Source organism: Callionymus lyra, chromosome 7 (genome assembly GCF_982586985.1).
Source record: "Callionymus lyra chromosome 7, fCalLyr1.hap1.1, whole genome shotgun sequence".
Lineage (NCBI taxonomy): Eukaryota > Metazoa > Chordata > Actinopteri > Syngnathiformes > Callionymidae > Callionymus > Callionymus lyra.
This window is the reverse complement of record NC_141824.1, coordinates 31,080,053-31,100,123: the sequence shown is the minus strand read 5'-3', so window position 1 is coordinate 31,100,123 and position 20,071 is coordinate 31,080,053. Positions and strand designations below refer to the sequence as shown.

The window sequence follows — 20,071 nt, the reverse complement described above, 5'->3', positions numbered from 1 at the left end:
CAACCCCCATCACTAACACTGCCACACACACACTCTCCCTTACCCATTGAAAATACCCCCCTATGGCCATTTACTTCACTTTCAACTTGTTTTCACCCCCTTGGGCTGAATATCTGTGATAAACACCACTATTTGCCTTCAAACTCACGTTTGCAAGCGGTTCTTTTATGTGAATTTGCATGCAACGTACACAACTGATGCAGGACAAACTCGGAACCAACCAATTACATACTTCTGGTTACTGACAGACTGTATTCACATTTTCACTTGTAGGAAGCCAATGCTAGCACACATGGTGCATTAATATATCACTCTATGCTCCTAAAATTATCCAGTTCTACAACCAAATGCACTTCTTGACGATCAGTCTGTTTGCCATACTGTCATTGTCAAAGTGATTTAATTTGTGCAGGTATTTGACGACTGGGAACATACCCATGGCCACACACACACAATTTGGTGTCATAAATTGATTTTATGTGATTATAATTTGTGCCAGCACACTTAAAACACTAATATAGTCCCTTGTGCATTAAGTAGCATTTTAAATATTTGTCCTTACCATCCCAAAATGAGTAGGGATAAATGTGTGCATCCCATAATGGACTTTCTTTCTGTCTGTGAAAGGTAGTCTTTCTTACCTTGAGGGGCAATCTGTCAGGCGGCAACTGAAACAGTTTGGTGCTTCACTTAAACTGTCCATGTTTCAACTTGAAATACAGCTATTATCCAGTACCTATTATCGATGCACTGTCATGTCACTCAGAAAATGTCTCTTTACTGTTTTACTTTGGTGCAGTTATTTCCAACTCTGGTTGTTTCATAGCCATTTTAAGCCTCAGGCACATGTATCACCATGCTTACATTGTGATGCTATCTAATCCACATGTTTACTTAAAGACACTAACACTGGCTTTTTCGTTCTATCATTTTGTAAAGGAGTCGTTGCATAAACATACTAGGAATGTCAGGTCCTTGTTGAATTTAGGAGTGGCCGACAATAATTGGCACTCATTGGTGCACTTCAGTTGGGCTGGAGAAGAGGTCATGTATCTTGTAGACACTTGCTACTAACTTCAGGCTTCGATAGATATTCATGGTTGTCTCCCTAGTAATCAGTGATAGAGGTACTGTGTGTAGAAAAAGTCACTCAAGTAAGTAAACCTAGCCTACAGGAAAAAAACGGACAAATGGTGAATCCTTTAAGAAAGAATAGAAGTTCTAATAAAGGGTTGTTCCTACTCATCTCATTTTTTTTCAGTCTGGCTTCCGTAAACATCACTCTATGGAGACAGCCTACTAAAAGTGTCCAGTGACATCATGATGTCGGCTGATTCGGGTCAATACACTGTTCTGGTTCTCTTGGATCTGTCCTCAGCCTTTGACACAGTATAGTTGTGCCAAATCTGTGAATCCCACAATGTAGGGTATGGGGCTCCCAAAACTCTCTTGAAGGGTCCGTTCAGGTCACAGAAGCTACTGCGTTTCAAGTAACTAGCCTTCCCAAAAGGCTAGTGACACAATCTGCTGAGAAGATTGAGGGATGAAGTGGGACTGTCTGGGTCTGTGTTACAGTGGTTCTCATCAAACCTTTCTGGGTGCAGTTTCAGTGTATCTGCCAATGAAATTAGGTCTGATTCGGCGGATCTGTTGTGTGGAGTCCCTCAATGTTCTGTTTTGGGTCCTCTATTATTTTTGCTGTACTTGATTCCCCTGGGTAAAATCATTCAGAGATTTCCTGATGTTTCTTACCACATTTTTGCTGATGACATATGGACAAAACTGAAACTCTGGTGATGAAGTTCTAGGGTTGAGTCAGTACTTGGGTGACTTAGGCCAGTCTGTCAAACTGAGCCTGAGAGTGTTGTATTTGACAAAGACATGTCTCTAGTTCTGACCAGAAACTGTTTCCTTCAACTGATATAAATCTCTAAACTTAAGAAAATGTTGTCTCAACATGATCTGGAGCTTGTAATCCATCCGTTTGTGTCTTCTCATCTGGACTATTGCAACAGTCTGTTCTCATGTCTTAATAAGAAGGAGCCTGTCTCGCCTGCAGTTGATACAGAACTCTGCAGCGACAATTCTGAGCCATCATAACAGTCAGAACAGTGGAACTGTAAGGTTGTGGCTTCTCTGTTATACTTTTATCGAACACAGTATTCAAGAACTCACATTTCTCCGATTCTTAAAACTCTTCACTGGCTGCCAGTTTCTTTCAGGATCAACTTTAACAATTCTGGTTCCTACTTTCAGAGCTATTCATGGTCAGGCTCCTGCTTACATCACTGATCTGATCCAGCCTTACACCCCAGCTCGGGCTCTGAGGTCTGTGGCTCAGAATCTACCAGGGTGTTGCTCCTTTGGAACAATCTTCCTCTCTCTTTGCGCTTGATGGAGTCTAATGACTCCTTCAAGAAACATCCGAGATTTTCTTATTCATACAGGAGTTTTCCTGACTATCTGATTGTTATCTTGACCTTTTTAGTATATCTTTTTTGAGTATTTTCTTTTCATTGTTTAAGTGCTTTTTGACCCTGGTCTAGAAAAGCGCTCTATAATTATAAATTACATACTTACTTACTTACTTACTTCGTGTAACCATTGAAGAGGAGTGGACCAACATTCCACAAACCACCACCTGATCAACTCTATGCGAAGGAGATCTGCGTGAGGCGAATGGTGGTCAGACCAGATACTGACTGGTTTTCTGGGCCCCCAGACCACCCCCAATAAAACAAAGCTGCACCATTCAAAGTGGCCTTTTATTATTATTTATTATAATTATTTAATTTAAGGCACACCTGTGACATTATGCTGTCCAATCATCATCTTGATATGCCACACCTGTGAGGTGGGATGGATTATTTCGGCAAAGGAGAAGTGCTCACCATCACACATTTAGACAGATTTGTGAACAATATTTGAGAAAACTGGTTATTTTCGGTTTGTAGAAAATGTTTTAGATCTCTGAGTGTATCTAATAAAAAAATGGGAGCAAAAACAAAAGTGTAGCGTCTATGTCAGAGAGCTCAAGGGTCTGGTCAAGGGCTTTCATCTCCACAAAATTAAGGGTGTGAGCTACAAGCTACACAAACTATATTTATAAGATGCTGGAGTCATTGGCAAAATTGCAGGGAACAAGATAGGCCTCTGTGGTAATCAATGCTGGCCTTAGCATGAGCTTTTTCCTTCATTTCCTGGTACCTGTGTGAAGCCCTACAGATTTCCCTCCGTACCTGGGACGTGAGTTGGGGTCCTCTGTCCGACACATTGTCCACGGGTATACCATGCAGTCTGAACACATTATCAATAGGTCCCCAATCTCCAGGGCTGACGGGAGTTTGGGGAGGGGAACAAAGTGGACCATCTTGGAAAACTTGTCCTTTATAGTGAGGATTGCAGTCATACTGGCATACGGGGGCAGACGGGTAATGAAATCAATGGACAGATTGGACCAGTGATGGCTGGGGATGGGAAGAGGTTATAGGAGACCAGCAGGAGGACGATGGGAAGTCTGCCCTCTTGAGCACAGGTTCTGTCTTGGCGGGTCTGACTGAAGCTGGCGCTGACCAAACTCGCATTTTTCAGCCTTAACAAAAAGTCTCTTCTTAGTGCAACCGCTGGAGCACTAACCGAACATGCTGGGAGTGTTCATCGTTGGACCTGGAGACATAAGTAGACATAAGCAAATAAGTAGACATAAGCAAATATGTTGATAAAGTCTCGAGTATATCATTAATCAGGGCCTGGAAGGTAGCAGGGGCATTAGTCAGTCCAAAAGCCATTACAAGATACTCAAAGTGGCCTAGTTAAGTCTTAAAGGCCTGAGTCTTCTCTCACTCGTCCCCCCTCCTGATACGCACAAGGTGGTAGGCATTGCGTAGATCTAACTTGGTGAATATGGTGGACTTGATAAGAGGCTCAAAAGACGGGTCAATAAGTGGGAGAGGGTAACGATTCTTAACAGTGAAATCATTCAAACCCAAGTAATCAGGGCCGAAGTGACGCACAAAAAGTGCGTCCGCAGTACAAACAGATCTGCTAGGTCCATACTTGGCCAGCGAATACTGTGTGCGGAAGCGGTGGACCCAATGTGAAATAAAAAGAGTTTTCAAGTTCAAGTCTTTTAATAAAATTGTTGTTTCAAAAATAAATCCGCAAAGTTTCCAAAACGTTGTCAGTCGGGGAAAAACAGGAAACAAAAACACTGATGAGGATGAGGAGGGGAGTCAGGCTGGGTCAGTTTCAGAAAACCAAACATCAAACTCTGTGAAAATGAACAACAAAAATCGCTCGCAACGGCAGGATAATCCAGAATCAAGTAGTCAAATAAGTCCAATGAGGAGCAAGAGCAAAAGCTGTTACCGTGTGTAGAAACAAGATCCATTGGCGGTGACTGTTTTTAACTTTAAGCACCGCCGGGATTTCTTGATAGACTGCAGCCGGTGCACCCTTCCTCTGAGAACGCAAAACAGAGGCATGGTTCAACAGAAAAAACTACACAAAAACACAGAACTATGACAAGCTGGCCCCTACCATGGCTCTCAGGGCCTTAATGAAAGAAAATACATTTCACGGTAGTTCAACGGGCATGGAGGCTGTGAAGAATTGTTTAGTATGGCTGTCCTGCGACTGCTGGAGTCAGTCCTGTCTGTCCACATTGTAAATGGTTAATTTAGTGTAAGTGTTAGAATTTTTAATGCTATGATTACTTTCTTATAGGGAGACTATAGCTAGGATTTAATGGTTTGAAAAGTATTTTAAACCCTTTTTTTGCACAATTTTAAATGGCTGGGTGTCCTCCAACACCATGCTAACCAGGTCTTTATCCACTTCTGATTTTTTTTTTCCTGGGAAAAGATAGTAAAACATAGCACAAATATAACTATAACACACATTGCTTTATTACACTTTTAAATAACTTTTACATCATTTAATCAAATTACTGCATAATATATTATCAAGGCATTTTTGATGGCTCACCTGGTTTTGGTCCACATTCGGTGTTGTCCTTATTCTCATGCAAAGCTCTAGTGCCTTAGCATTGACGAGGCATTGTTGCTTTAGCCCAGCTCCCTGACAGAGCAAACATATCACCTTGTACAAAAAGTATAGACAAATTAAGGGGAATTGCATCGCACAAACTGTCTACACTCTGTGTGCTAACTCTCACTGACTTCAACTCTCCATCAACTACCCACATTTTGAATGGAGGCTGAGGTTCATATAGCTTTCAAAACTTGTGGGAAAATTTGAACCACTCCCAAAATTATTCACATGGTACATCCAGACAAGAAGCTTTGCAAGTCATAATTTTCATCTCCTCCAAAAAAAGGAGGTAAGACTCAATGCGCACTTTGCGGAAAGACCCATCCCGTACACAGCAAATGCTTCAAAGCCTCGACATGGAATTCCACTTCATTAAAAGAAAGTATCTGGCTCATCAAAACAAATATCAAGCACCAGGAATATCAAGCACCAGGAAAACGATCAAGATGGAAGCCAATTTACCAATTTACAAGCATTGAAATTAAGTTGACCCGGTACACAGCACTTTAAATTCAGTGTCAAGGTTTTCTTGATTATCATTTGTGTCAGCTGCATGCCATTAGGAAACCTGAAATTGGTCTATAACTAAACATGTCACATTTATCACCGTCTTTATGAAGAAAGGTGAATATAATTATGGAAATAAACTTCAGAATATACTTGGAAATCCTCAAGAAACATCTGAATGTGATTTCTAGCTCACCTAACTGTTTTAGCAAACTCAGTGAACCTTGACATACGTGCAGCTGCTTCCTTCTTGGTTCTGCTTGTTTCACCAGCCAGTTAGATTTTCAGATTTAGAAATCGTCTCTAGGTTTCATTTTTGCTAATTACTAAAAATAAAATGTTTACTTGGTCAAATTAGTTAGTGGACGGTATAATTAAAAATGCATCCTTGGCATTTTTAGTACCATGTTAAACCAAATGAGCTAACCAGCTATTCTTTCTGCTGGAGGTCATAAGTGGAAGAAGCGAGACAACAGTCAAATCAAATATAATATATGCAGTTAATTGTTAACTATTTAGGTGTTCAATATTGTACTTTAAATATGCATGCCAAAAAAACCAAACTTGGCACTCCAGTTTCAAATTAATCCAGAATTTTCCCTGTATGGTTCCTATGTGGGATACAGTTATATCTGATTGCAGTACCTATCATTGATCTAGAATTAAAAATAAATGAATCACTGTAATTTACTATATAAAGTGTATTTTGTGTTACTTTGCACTAAAAGAAAGCATTATGTACAGCATGACAGACATAGTATGCTGTACTGATCTCAGTGAACATGCTTTAACCTGTCACAGATAGTTTATAGCAACCAGAGATATCTTGCTCCAGGCCTCATATTTACAAATAGACTTCAATTCGCAATAAAATGTTACCAGGATTGATTTAACAATATGAGTGATTTTCGATTCCTCACAAGCCTAGCATTCATACCAGTTTATTTTCATTAACAACATTTCACAAATAATGTGTTATGTGAGATATTATTATCTGAATACATAGAAGTGCTGAAATGTATTTTCTTAATATTTTGTTACTTAACTAATTTGAGGATTTGGAAATCATTTGTCCATACAACTCTTTGAACTCCTATCACTGATCATCAAATCACTATTTCCAGAAGGTAATGTAAAAAATTTAAAAAAAATCAGAAAAGGTTAACTGTAAGACTACAAGAGATGAATAATTAGTTCTTAGGAGTACTAGAAAACCAATGAAGCATGGTAAATGTGAAACTGTTTGTGATGCTGAACGTGCTTTAACCATAGTGGAACCTCTCAGGAGAATTGTGAGCTCAGTTGAACTTATATGAAGCACATAAGACTGCAGGCAACATTTATTTGGTGCTGTTAGGGAAAATGCAGTGCCAGACATGTAAGTACAACTTTCTATTGTTTCCTTTTGTACATAGAGAATATGTAAGTAAGTAAGTAAGTACATGTAATTGAAGTACTTTAAACCATAAAATGTATAATTTATATGAGCAAGATCAGATGTTTTCTGAAAAAACTGATTGAAACAGCTGCCACAATAAGAAAGAAAAATACAGATTTACTGTTTCCCAGAACCAGAAAAAAAACCACTATGAATTCTTCAGAAAGAGAACAGTTGTATATTGTATTGCACTAGTACTAGATTTGAGCTTGATATGCAAAACAGCTGAAAGACTATTAAAGACTACATTACTGCACAGCTGTCATGTTTCCTCTTTTTGGTTTGCACCTGGGTAAGACGACAATGCTCTGTTGCTGTCCGAAATAACATGTGGATACTTTTTTATTATACTATATTTTAATTAATTTTAATGTTATACATGTATACATCAATTTAATGTAATACTATTTATGTTGTTGTACATGCATGTTAATGTTGTTGTTTTGTTAATTTATGTATTACTGTTTTATCTTGATGCTTGCACTTTTCTGTCTCTTTCAGAAAATGCATATGCAATTTTTTTTTTTAAACAGAATTTACAGAAATGAAAAACAATTGAACTGATTCTTGAGTACCACTGGCCTAGACCCAGGCTAGAGAAATGTTGTGTCTGATTAAACAATGCCTAAACGTCTTGGTATTTAACAACATGTTAAGCAAGCAGAAGAAAAGAAACAGATTTCTTTCCACATGTTGCAAATGTTCAAGTTTTCCTCTCCAAGATACAGTATGATCTTCATTAAGGACATTCTTGGTTTTGAAGTTAATACTTATAAAGATTTCTCCCCCTTCTGAAATCTCGGTAACCAAGATTACAACGCGCATTTTCCAATGTAAATATTTCCATTAAAAGACAGTTTTGACACATACTGATGAGTAGCATAAAAGTCCAAGATCAATATAAGACACACTGTAACACAACAGGTGTCATTTTAAATACATAAAAAAGTGAATTTTTTGCCTATTGTTTTCTGCATGCCTCAGGGGTTCATTAGTTCACCAGCAAAGTGCTTGTTAGAACTCAGTGCCTTTGACCCTTTGCTTTAATCTAGTTAAAACAATGAAAGGTTAGGTGGTCGGAGTTTGACATTTTGGGAATATTAAGTATCTTGATATTTAAAATGTATCAATCACAGCTTTTCTGCTGCTGAACCTGATGACCTCACAAAGTAAATGTTAGTAACAAAGCTCAGTAATAGGCTGTTTTTTTACGGTCAACAATTTGACTGTGGAAATGCCGATATGTACATTTAAATTTAATGTATTTTATCAAAAAAATTGTATGAAGGCTAAACTTAAAACAACATTAAAGATTTATGCTAACCATTATGCACCATCACTATATATAAACTCTATTAGTGGATGGACTCATTTTTTAGCACTAACGCACAGTTGCATTGTCAATTAAGAATCTGTATTTCCATTTCTAGAAAGGAAAGGATTAATATATATTGATTTTGTCTTCATTGTCGTTGCCCACTTCCTTCGCTTTATTTGTGGTCAGGTCACGGGGGTAAAAGCTTTAACAGAGACTTTTCAGTCTTTCCAGTGTGGCCTGGGTCTTGCCTGTGGTCTCCTCCTGGTGGGTCATGCCCTAAAGAGCTTACCAGCGAGGCATCCAGGAGGCATTCTACTCAGACACCCAAGCCACCTTAAGTGATTGTGTTTTTCATCCTATATGTAAGGCATAGTGCAGCCAGCCTCCTGAGAAAAGTTTTTTTGGCTGCTTGTACTCATCATCTTATTTCAGTCTCCACCCAGCAGTACAGATCATAGATAAGGATACGAATATAGATTGAGCTTTGCCCTCGGCTTGGCTGTCTTTTCACCACCACATATTGGTGCAGTGTCTGTGTAACTAATGACGCTGCCCGGATCCACCTTTCGATCTCACACTAATAATAATAATAATAATAATAATCTCTATTTATATAGCGCCTTTCTAGACCACATTCTTCTCTCACTCAGTAAAGAACATACAAACTTTTACATTTCATCTCCAACCTAGAGAAGGCTCGCTAGCCTGTATGTCGGTGGAATTGAGGTCATTTTAATATTCATACCACAGAACAAGATTTATGATTTTTCGTATATATTCTAATTTGCCAATGAAGCACAAAAAGGTTGTCATCAGTTGTTTGTTACAATTATATAGATCATTTTTTGCTATGTTTTTTTGAGCATATATAATTATTTACAGTTATTTTTTTCTTACATTTGCTTTCCTTCTCAATGTCCTACTATAATTATAAAACTATATTTCTAAAATAATATTTATTAAAGATTGCGACTGTTTCCTACTTTCACACTAGCTTCTCGCCAAACCAGACCATACCAAGGTGTTCGAGTGAAAGATCCAGTCAAAGAGCTGCTACGGAAAAAAAGATCCTTGAACAATGCAGGAAAGGTATCTTTTACACAGTGACACTACAGTTATCAAGTTAGAGGGATTAACATTCTAATCATTATTGCATTTTTAGAGCCTATTTAACCGACCAAACATAAAAGCATCAGCTTTAGTGAGCCTAACCGTGTTTCTCTGATAACTCTTGATGGTAGGGGAAAAATAAATATCCCGGGGGAATAGTGTGGACTATTTCTATTAGATGAAAGATGAAGAGGCAATACTGCATGTCAGACACTAAAATGTTATATTATGATCAGATAAATTCATATGAATTTACTATCAAAAGAAAATGTTTAATTCCTCGGGCTACATTTTTCACTTATCAGAACTGTCAGAACTATAAATCAAACAAATTTACCCGAATGTCTCCAGGGAGGAGTCAATCATCAGGATCAAGTGTAGGGTGTGAGGGTTTTAGTTTAGACTTGTGTCATTGTGCAGGCTTGCAGTGTGAGTGTTTAATATTACTGGGCTTTGTTTTACTGTCATTATTGTACACATGCGAAGGACAGGTAGTAACCATGCCTCCTGCCAGAAACAGTTAAAATGATACGACCTGGGTGTCCATTGTATGAATCAGGTCATTCCTGTATTTCAGGGGGGTTTTGGCCTTATATAATCCAGGTGTTTTTCCATGACAGTTACAGCCATTTTGTGCATGGCTCCAGGGTTGGGCATGCAACCATATGCAAAATAACTCACAACATCACAAAAGTAAAGCCCACCTTCTTTTTTCAAATCAGCCGCACAAACACAAGTCATTATGCGTATTTATCGTAATATGAATATAAGTCTGTCCATCTATCTCTCTATCTATCTATCTATCTATCTATCTATCTATCTATCTATCTATCTATCTATCTATCTATCTATCTATCTATCTATCTATCTATCTATCTATCTATCTATCTATCTATCTATCTATCTATCTATCTATCTATCTATCTATCTATCTATCTATCTATCTATCTATCTATCTATCTATCTATCTATCTATCTATCTATCTATCTATCTATCTATCTATCTATCTATCTATCTATCTATCTATCTATCTATCTATCTATCTATCTATCTATCTACCTGTCCGTCCGTCCGTCCGTCCGTCCGTCCGTCCGTCTGTCTGTCTATTTATATTACGATAAATAAAAACTATGTATTTATCGTTATATATTCAAAAAACGATAAATAAACATTTTTTTTGTGTGTTATATATAAATACTATTGTGTGAGGCCCTGATCTCTGTTCTAGATACATTTAATTACTCTCTACTACTCACTTATTATTGCGTGGTAACTTTCCTGATTGGTTTATTATCTTGAAAAAATAGATATAGTATGGATATATATATATATATATATATATATATATATATATATATATATATATATATATATAATATGATTAATAAAATGCAAATAGTAAAATCACAAAATACAATAAAACCAAAGGGCCGCAGCATTAAAACAAAACAAAAACACAATGTGGTAACGGTAGAATGAAGTTATTAGGGGTATGCAGTGCAGAGTTTTGATTTAAAGAGCGTGAGAAAGTCACAGTTACAGAGATTGGGCATTAAAATGTGGCATGGTGGGTGCAGAACCTCTAATAAATATGATGCTATTAAACTAAAAGAGCCAAATACTCATTAATTCAATGATGGAAAGTTATGAAAGTAGATCAGAGCCAGAAAATTGAATGGAATTTTACTTCTTTTTTTTTTAATTCGTAGCACTTGCTTGCAAATGTTATCATAATAGTGCCACCAGACAATGACACAAGGGTACCATTCTACTTAAACTTTCAGCAATACGCCAGTGTGACGCGCAGACTATTATTTGACGATGTTGAATTATGGGAGCGCAACGTATCATTAGGCACACAGAGACAATGATCCTGCTCACACAATAAACCATTTTTGTTTTTGGACTGTCAGATGAACCACGCACGTGCGGAGAGGACATACAAACTTTACATAACAATCCCCTAAATGGAATGTTGCCGCAGCCTACAAGCAAACCTCTGACCCCTAACTGTGAGGCACAGGCACTAACCATTACTATAAAGCTTCTACAGCTTCGTAAACAGAGTTACTAAAGCCAACCGGTTGAGGCAGATAAAGACACACCAAGAATAGCTTAATGAAGTGTGATTTGTGGTAGTTTAATCTGTAAATGAACCATCAAAGATCTGACATCAAGAGAGCAGAGTTTAACAGTGTAAGAGTGTAAAATGATCAGATTTTAGCAACTGGTCTCATGTCCAATTTGGAAGGATTCAGTGAAATCAGTACAAATCTCAAAATTGTAGACTGCTCTGTTAGCAAAGCAGTGCAACAAGGAGGTCCTCTGCAGGGTTCCAGGTAACCATCAACTTACACCTCTGTGCTGCAAATAAGAAATCTGCTTATTTATGTTTTACCAGACATGATTATAGCAGAAAGGCAAACAACTGATAAAGATGTACAGTAAGGTGTTAATCAAAATTATACATTCGAACAGGATAATGAATGTGTATTATACTGATGTTTATTTTGGGTTTACATATATGTAGATAATACAGTTGCAGAAAATAGCCGCTATCCACTATATACATAGTATATATAGATGTCTGAAATATGACAACAACGCTCATGCCAACACTAGCGCTAACAGTTACAGTGCATAATTACGTAAAAAGACATACTATATAATACAATACTATTGTGTGTGGTCCTGATCACTGTTGCAGATGAATTTAATAACTCTCAACTTATTGTGTGTATGTTTCAGGAAGTGACAACAGTTAACAAGCCATCACACTCCCAGGGTACACAAGCAGATTCTACCTGTACTCATAAAAATAAAGAAGTGTATTTTTTACATTTACTGCTGAATGTAAGCTTATGTGTCGTTTGCAACACAGTTGCTTTTCCAGCTCAGGTGACCGGTGGAAAGATGCCAGAAGACGATTTCAAGTTGCAGCTTCCTTCTGCCACTGTTGAACTACAGCCTACTCTAAAGCATTGGTCTTCTGCAGGCGTGGTCCTACAGGATCCTTCAACTCAAACAGCCACTTACATTACAGCTCACTCTCTGGCCTCAGACCACTGCATGCAAACACTGTATCCCAGTTACAACATGCTGACCTACACACCACTTCCCACAAGCCTCAGGGTGAGTGAATCAGTTTTGGGCAATAAATTATTAATTGATATGTTTTTCCAACTAAATATTTACAAGTCGATGTATAATGTTTTGCTATTATGTGGATACATTTTAGTTTAGTGTTATGTTTTTAGGATACACTACATTTAAAAACCATGCTATTATTGCCACACTGTACTCCCTTCTTATAATTAAAATAGTCATTTATTACATATACCTTTATAAATAGATCAAAATTAATATTGAGGAGATGTTAAACAGTTCAAGAAAGAATCGATTATTCCATTTTGGTGTTGTATTTGGTTTGGAGTTCCATATCGATTTAGTAAAAGTTTTAGTTGGTCAGTATCAGTAGAAAACTGCGTTGATTTTCTTCTTTTCACCGATTTAATCTGGAGTGTTCCAAGATGCTACTGCTATCTGCTGACTGATTAAGTGTATTGCTTTAATTGATGTTTAGGTGTAGATGAGCTGTTCAACAGAGATCATTTCGCTTTCCTAGTTTTTACTAGATTTTACTATATGGTCTGTCTCTTCTTGCCTTTGTTCTCCACATAAGTGCTATGACAATTAGAAGTCAACATCACTAAAGCTTTTGGAATGGGTGTTAATAAGTTGTTGATACAAGACATAAATGTAGTGTGTGACATGAGTATCAACCAGCTATGGTGTGATAAATTATGTATGTAGCCTTGCTAGGTGACATCCAAATAGATTTGTAAAAAAAAAAAGAAAAAACTAAATTTAAATAAAAAATAATGCAATTTTAAATTAATATGAGATAGAAAATGAATTTGTGCTGCGATATACCACATATAGTGATTCCTAAACAAAGAAGTAGGTATTCATGAGATAAAACGTTTTTTAATAGATAAGAAATAATAACTTTCTTTCTCTCTTCGAAACGATGAAACAATTGGACAAAATAATTTTGCCCTGGGGATCAATAAGTATCCATCCATCCATCCATCTATCTATCTAAACAAAGCAAAATAATACATAATTTAATTGTGTGACAGAGCAGTCACAGACTAAATTGCAAACCAGACTCTCGTGAACAATAAAAATCGAATCATTTGATGATCAGGCAAAGACTGGAGAGCTGGAGCTTCTTGTACTCAGGTAATTGCTTCCAGATGTTGATGACAAGGTCTAGACACCCAGATTGAAGGAGCCATGACAAAATTCACCATTTGCTCTATTACTCAATTATAATTATTTTTATTATTTATATAATTGTTATCACACTGTATTATAGATACAACCATACTACATTATTATAGAAGGGTCTGAATACATTTGCCTTCATAGGATGTTAATTTTCCATTTTCCTTACAGACCTTACCTGTCGGCCCAGACACATCTTCAGTTTCTCAGACTCAATGTTCAGACACAGGTTTGACCATCATTCCGTGGGCTCAATCCTACACTACTTTATCAACCATGTTCAGTCCTACTGACCCCCTAATCACTAGCTCTGCAGCATGTACAGCACCTCCTTTGTGTGACAGGGTTTTAACCCTGCCCTTGAGTACCCAGCTCCAGATGACCTACCAGATAAATCCTGACCCACCTCTGAGTCTGGAAGAGGAGGCAGAGGTGAAGCCACCACTAAATCTACTAGATGAGTTGCTGGAAGATCCAAACAAGGAGGGAGAGTTGGATGATGGGGAATGCCCTTTTTTTCTTTAGATGATATGAACAAGTTCCTTGAGTAGAGGTTAAACCTATAAGATAATGAAATAAAGTATATTTCTTAATTTTTTTGGTCCATTTTGTATGTGTGTTACAAAACATTGTCAAGCACCAGAAAGACCCATTTTTGTTGGGTATTTAAAATTCATGAATTTATATGGTCATCACATTATAAATTAAATGACTATAATATCGCAAAACTATTGTTCTCCAAACCCCGATTTGTGTCCAGTTCAATCTTTACACAGAGAGGCTTAACTTACTAGCTTCATGTATGTAGGCAGCCGGCCAGAGCTGGCTAGTTGCAGGTTGCAGGTTTATTTTGCCTGAAAGGAAGGATTCATGACATCATATATAGGCAGAAACTAGTTGTAGTCAAAATGGTATGACGTTTTTCACCTTAATAAGGGCTGAAGGTTACAGGGTTTTGTAGGTATGAGCCAAGACCAGCCCTCGGGTGAATCATATAATGATGATTTAATTCAGTTTATTTTATAAAGTAGTTATTGAAAGTTGTCATAAATTAAGTCACATCAAGAGAAACTTGGGGGTGTATTTGGATTTGATTTCTTTTTATATATTTGAAGAAGTACCAGGAAAGTCACTACAAAATTGTAATGCAATGTTTAGTAATTGGTAACATTACAATATCACTGTATTGAAATAGCATGATGTCACCCTATCTATATATTACTTTTGCATTACTTTCACAAAAACGTTGTTTTGGTATTGGCTTTTAATACAGCAATATAATGCCTGCATCTACGGCTCACTGCACATTACTATTGTGAGTGAGATACTGTAATTTCTGGCACATTTAAACGTGGAATTAATAGAACTACAGCCTAGTATTGTACATGCAACCTTCATTTTTAATTTAATGAGAGAGCGGGTGTGGTGGGAATATGCAGAATGAGCAAGTTAATATTACCTAATAAAATAAAAAACCCTTTTCATGTTTACCCTTTTCTCCTTAAGAATTCCAAGCAAGATAACAGTAAGTGCTTTATCAAAAATAAAACAGATTAAGACACAGACCAAACCGAGATTAGCACATACAGTATATACCATATTTTAAAGAGAAAGAAATTGAGACAGACCTCAGACTCAATAAAATTAACCTCCCAACTAAGTTACTTCCATTATCTGTAACATATGCTGTAACATTGTCGTGGGTCAGGCCATATTAAAAAAGAATGTCCTCAACCTCAGTAGTGATTTTCTCAAATGTATGACAACCCTTGGATCATAACAGGCTATAGAAGAAGTCAAGATTTGCATAGCTCCATTTCCATCTAAGCAAGTCTTGCATTGTGAATTAGTAAAAAATATTTTTTGTTGTAAGGAAATTTAATTCCCTTTATGGAGAGTTTTACAAAATTTTATCACCATACAAATATGTGTAATGCCTTAAATTACTGCATTGCTTTGCTTTTGGTTACTTTCCCAAGATAAAGAATGAAAAGAAAAATATACATTTCACCCTGCACCTCAATGTATTAAATGAAAAGTTAAATACTCAGAACAGGTGCACTGATGAAATGTGAATTTATTGTCATTGTTATTATTATTAGAATTTTTGTTGTTATATTTGGTTTTAAGGAGCTTAGATAAACATTCTAACAAGTGAAACTTTATTTCAAGGTTAAAACCCCACCTTGTCGTGATCCGGATCAACTGAAACAGTTACAGTATTTGGAGTAAGCATAAGGTCAATCCCTGTAGACCTCAAGCAGATTGCGTTTTGTTTTTATTATCATTACTGCTGTCAGTAAAGGAGACAGTGATGATTTAACATGTGTATGTGTGTTCCAAATATATGCACTGAAGTATATATGATCTGTCCAAGAGGACTGACAGATAAATGGCAAGGACTAAGACCATTTAATAATGTATCTTCATCAGTAACATCTGTTATTGGACATATGTTTGTTCTGTTTCACACATCACAAATGTTTACATTCACACCATAAAAAACACAAGATGGGTCCACAGAATGAGGTTTAACTTAATCAGTATAAGAAGACATAACCATAACAATGTGCTGTGTATTGAAAGGGTCTTAACTCTGCTAAAAGTGAAATTAAATCATCATTCTCACAGCAGACCTAAAAAGGCATGTCTTGTTAGAAATCTTACCCAAGTCTGTTCAGTATTATTTAGTGACATCGTAAGTGGGGCGTAAAATGCATACAATTAGATATATGATACACTTTTTAATTTTTGACATCTTGATGTTGTGCAGTGAGTCCTGGTTGTAAGGTAAGGTAAGGTAAAACTGACATGTCAAGTAACGCCTGCAGTCAGAGTATTGCACCACATGACCTGTCATGCATTCACTTGCAAAGAAAATTAAAATATTAGTTTGACCATTAGGTTTTTACATTATGTTGGGAATAACTTGTTCATTAAAACATCCAGCTAATGGTCTTATACGTCTTTCAGGTCTTCTGTCAGCAATGGTTTTCTGTGACCACAAATACATAAATAACAATAAATCAGAATACTAACATTTCACTGAAATGAAAGCTTTGCAGGCAGAAATAATTTGCGATCTCTTTTTGAGGAAGTGGAGAAGCTGTAATGTTGATTTCTTGACCTCATATCATAATGATGTTTTGAAGTTATTCCTTCATAAAGTTCCCCCCTCTGAAATCTCATGGAACGAGAGGTTACGAGAATTGAGCCAATGAATAAGGCAGATGCTTTTGTTTAAATTCCAGTTTAATACAGCAAAGCAATATACACACAAAACCACACTCACACACACACAAAACCACACTCTAACATTTCAACCCCCCCCCCCCTCTCCCGTCTATATATCTTCACCCGTCACCGGAGTCTGTATACCTGTGTATTGTATACATTTGTCCCAAACCCACACCTTTTTATTTCTCTCCCGGAGCCCCAGGGATCCACCTCCAGAGCTGCTGCTGATCCAGGGATCCACCTCCAGAGCTGTTGCTGATCCAGGATCTTCACCACGTCATCAGATCCCGAGTTCTCTCCAGCACCTCCATGGACTCTCCTACACTCTCCTCTTTTCGCTCACTATATCCTCCCTCACTCCTCTCCTTATCCATCTGTCTACCCCCCCATCCTTCCTCCCAGCCGGTCAGGCCGTCAACAATGAGTCTGGTTCCGCTCGAGGTTTCTGCCTTCTAAAAGGAAGTTTTTCCTCGCCATAGCTCACTGTACAGCTCACTGTACAGTGTTTTTTTTTTTGCTCTTTGTTGAATTGCTGGGATCTATTTTTCCTTAATCAACTGTAGTCTTATTTCAACTGTATAGTGTCCTGAGATAACTTTGTTATGATAAGACACTTTAAATAAAATTGAATTGAATTGAATTGAATATACAGTAATAGACTCTTGATTTTCTTTTTTTTCCCGTTCTATTACAGAATGCTCAATGTTATTATATTTTATCCAATTGAATAAATATAGATAGCCATGTACATTATTTAACTACTTATTTAGATATTTTCATACACGTTTTCTAAATAAAAGTACTGAAAATATTTGAGTACATTCCCTCCCTGTGGATTAAATAAAAGGACAGTTGGTTCTCTGTTGACTAGTTTCATGTTACGTTTATACCTCCTCAGGCAGTTACAGCAACTCAGGGACACACTGATTGCTTTCAAAGGTGGTAACATGTCATTCATTCCTAGAATTGCCCTTCCTTGCAGTACTTCTGCAATCCAAAAATGTATTTTACTTCAGTTTTACTGATGGAGTCTGCCACTCACGATTAAGTGGTTAACTTGACCTTATAGTGTCTGTAATGGCATCAAAAATTGTGACATGTGACAACATGTTGTCCTGAGCAGCACATAGAGAGGACAGGTACACCAACCACCTTAACAACCTATCTGGGAAATAACATTTCTTATACTACCTCGGCTGCAGATGCTTTATCTCTTGTAACAACTATAATATATTTTGTAATTGTGGTTACATTAATGATTGCTGGTATTCTTCAAGGCTCAGCTTTTTCAAAAGTTGTCAGTTTCATTTTGCAGTTAATGACTAGACATATTTGCTACAAACAATAATCTCTTAGGACAGTGATTTTTGGTTTAAAAAAAATTAATATATTTTTGACCATTTTAAAACAACAGTGAGCTGTATGAGGTACCTAATAGCAGAAAGGAGATACATATGCATTCATTATAGGAAGGCATGAGAAAGATAATATGACATGATTTGCAGGAATTGAGATTGATCAAGGACAGAGGTGGTAATGAGTTTTCAAGGGTGAGAGCTGAAAGAAGCACTGAGGACTGATAGGTGCAATTGTAGAGTAAGGAGTGTACTCTCTGACGATACTGTTCAACACAATTTTGAAGTCTAAGATAACATTAGACCTAGACGATAAACCTTCAATTAATTTTTTTTTTCTAAACTAAAAACCTGTGCCATATTAAAAAAAAATGCTTAGTTATTCTTTTACGAAGTCATTAAAAGTTTGACATGAATATGTACCAAACTGAAATATTTAAAAGTAATTAGGAGTATGGTAATATGGTCATTATAGGACTTTTCTCAAGGCTGAATCATGCTGCTTCAATTTAAAGAAGCATTTCAGCCATGTTCAGCCATTTCAGAATATAAATGTAAACACATTGCATGGAAGCTCGGTGTTCAAATTAATCCTCTTAACATTTCATAGCTGGAGAAGAAATTCAGATAAAAAATGGAACACTATTGTCTGTACTTGTCATTTCAATGCAAAAGTTAAAATCAAACTTGTTGCTGACAGCTCTACAATATGTCAAATAACAGTAGAAAAAACAGCAATGAGGTTTTATTATTCGTTCAAGTGTGCATTCAGATAAACAAAATAATTGTAGTATATAGAAAAAAACCATATTGATTAACTTTTGTTTACACAGAAGAACATGCAGTAATTTCTATTGATGAGTCCGACAATGAAAATACACAGGCAGCATTATTAACACCATTACTGTGCTGTGCATATTTAATAAAGATTAAAGAAAGACAATACTCACAGAACTATACATGTTTTCAAAATGAGTCAATAAAAATAGATACCATGTTAAAATTTTAGTCAGTTTTTAACACAGACGGATAAAACATAAAGCTCAGTAAGATGCCTTCTGTATAATGTAACCCTTATGGGGCCGCAAATGGGTTTAAAATCTTGAGCACAGAGGTCCTTATAGGTATTATAGATTCAATTAATTAAATATTTGAGATGAAAATGTTCAAAGAAATACTCAATCTAACTCAACATTATTGCCCCATTAAGGTCATTCAGAATCATACTCAATACTTAAAAGTGTAAAATCAATCACCAGCTGATCCAACTTCTGTCAAAACAATCTTCAATTCTCAATACAATTTGTTGCCTCTCTTCCACCCATCTGTATTTAATTCCTACAACATCTGGGCATTCTCTTGAAGAGTAGATGAAGGTTCTCCTAAGGGATTTTCTCTAAGACCTTGATCAGGATATTGCTCAACTCCTAGTGAGTCTTGTGGTGTGACATGGCATGTACTGTATGAAAGGAGACTTGATGTCTCCGAGGCTGGGAAATTGTCATGCATCAGATAGAAGCCAGCCCCACACATGCATCTGCCCTTACAATGGGTCTGTCATACACCAGTTATTTATTTAAATCTTATCTTGTCAGATTACATCAGTTTGGGTTAATCTATCCTTTATATGCACATCAAATCATACACAATTTGTGGGTTACAATCATTCACAGTCATACAATGTTCTATTATAATCATGCAATATTATAATTTTCGTGATTTTCATTATGTGATTAGTTATAATGTTATAATTGATTATGAAA

The 20,071-nt window shown here is 36.6% G+C and overlaps 1 protein-coding gene across 2 annotated transcripts; it reads left to right on the top strand.

The window, feature by feature from the left end:
- The first annotated feature begins 6,857 nt into the window (after positions 1-6,857).
- Positions 6,858-17,594, top strand: pou2af1 (POU class 2 homeobox associating factor 1). Of its 2 annotated transcripts, XM_087795823.1 has the most exons (5): positions 6,858-6,937; positions 9,310-9,404; positions 12,175-12,211; positions 12,308-12,558; positions 13,888-17,594. In XM_087795823.1, the coding sequence occupies exons 1-5, from the start codon at positions 6,922-6,924 to the stop codon at positions 14,239-14,241; spliced, it is 753 nt and encodes a 250-aa protein (XP_087651949.1). In that variant the 5' UTR covers positions 6,858-6,921; the 3' UTR covers positions 14,242-17,594. The 2 variants fall into 2 exon arrangements, with proteins under 2 accessions (XP_087651949.1, XP_087651948.1); XM_087795822.1 differs by having other exon boundaries at positions 12,175-12,558.
- The last annotated feature ends 2,477 nt before the right edge of the window (positions 17,595-20,071 follow it).

Coding starts and splice junctions, on each gene's coding strand:
- pou2af1 (XM_087795822.1), top strand. Junction 9,405..12,174: donor CCTTGAACAATGCAGGAAAG/GTATCTTTTACA, acceptor TGTATGTTTCAG/GAAGTGACAACAGTTAACAA. Junction 12,559..13,887: donor CACTTCCCACAAGCCTCAGG/GTGAGTGAATCA, acceptor TTTTCCTTACAG/ACCTTACCTGTCGGCCCAGA.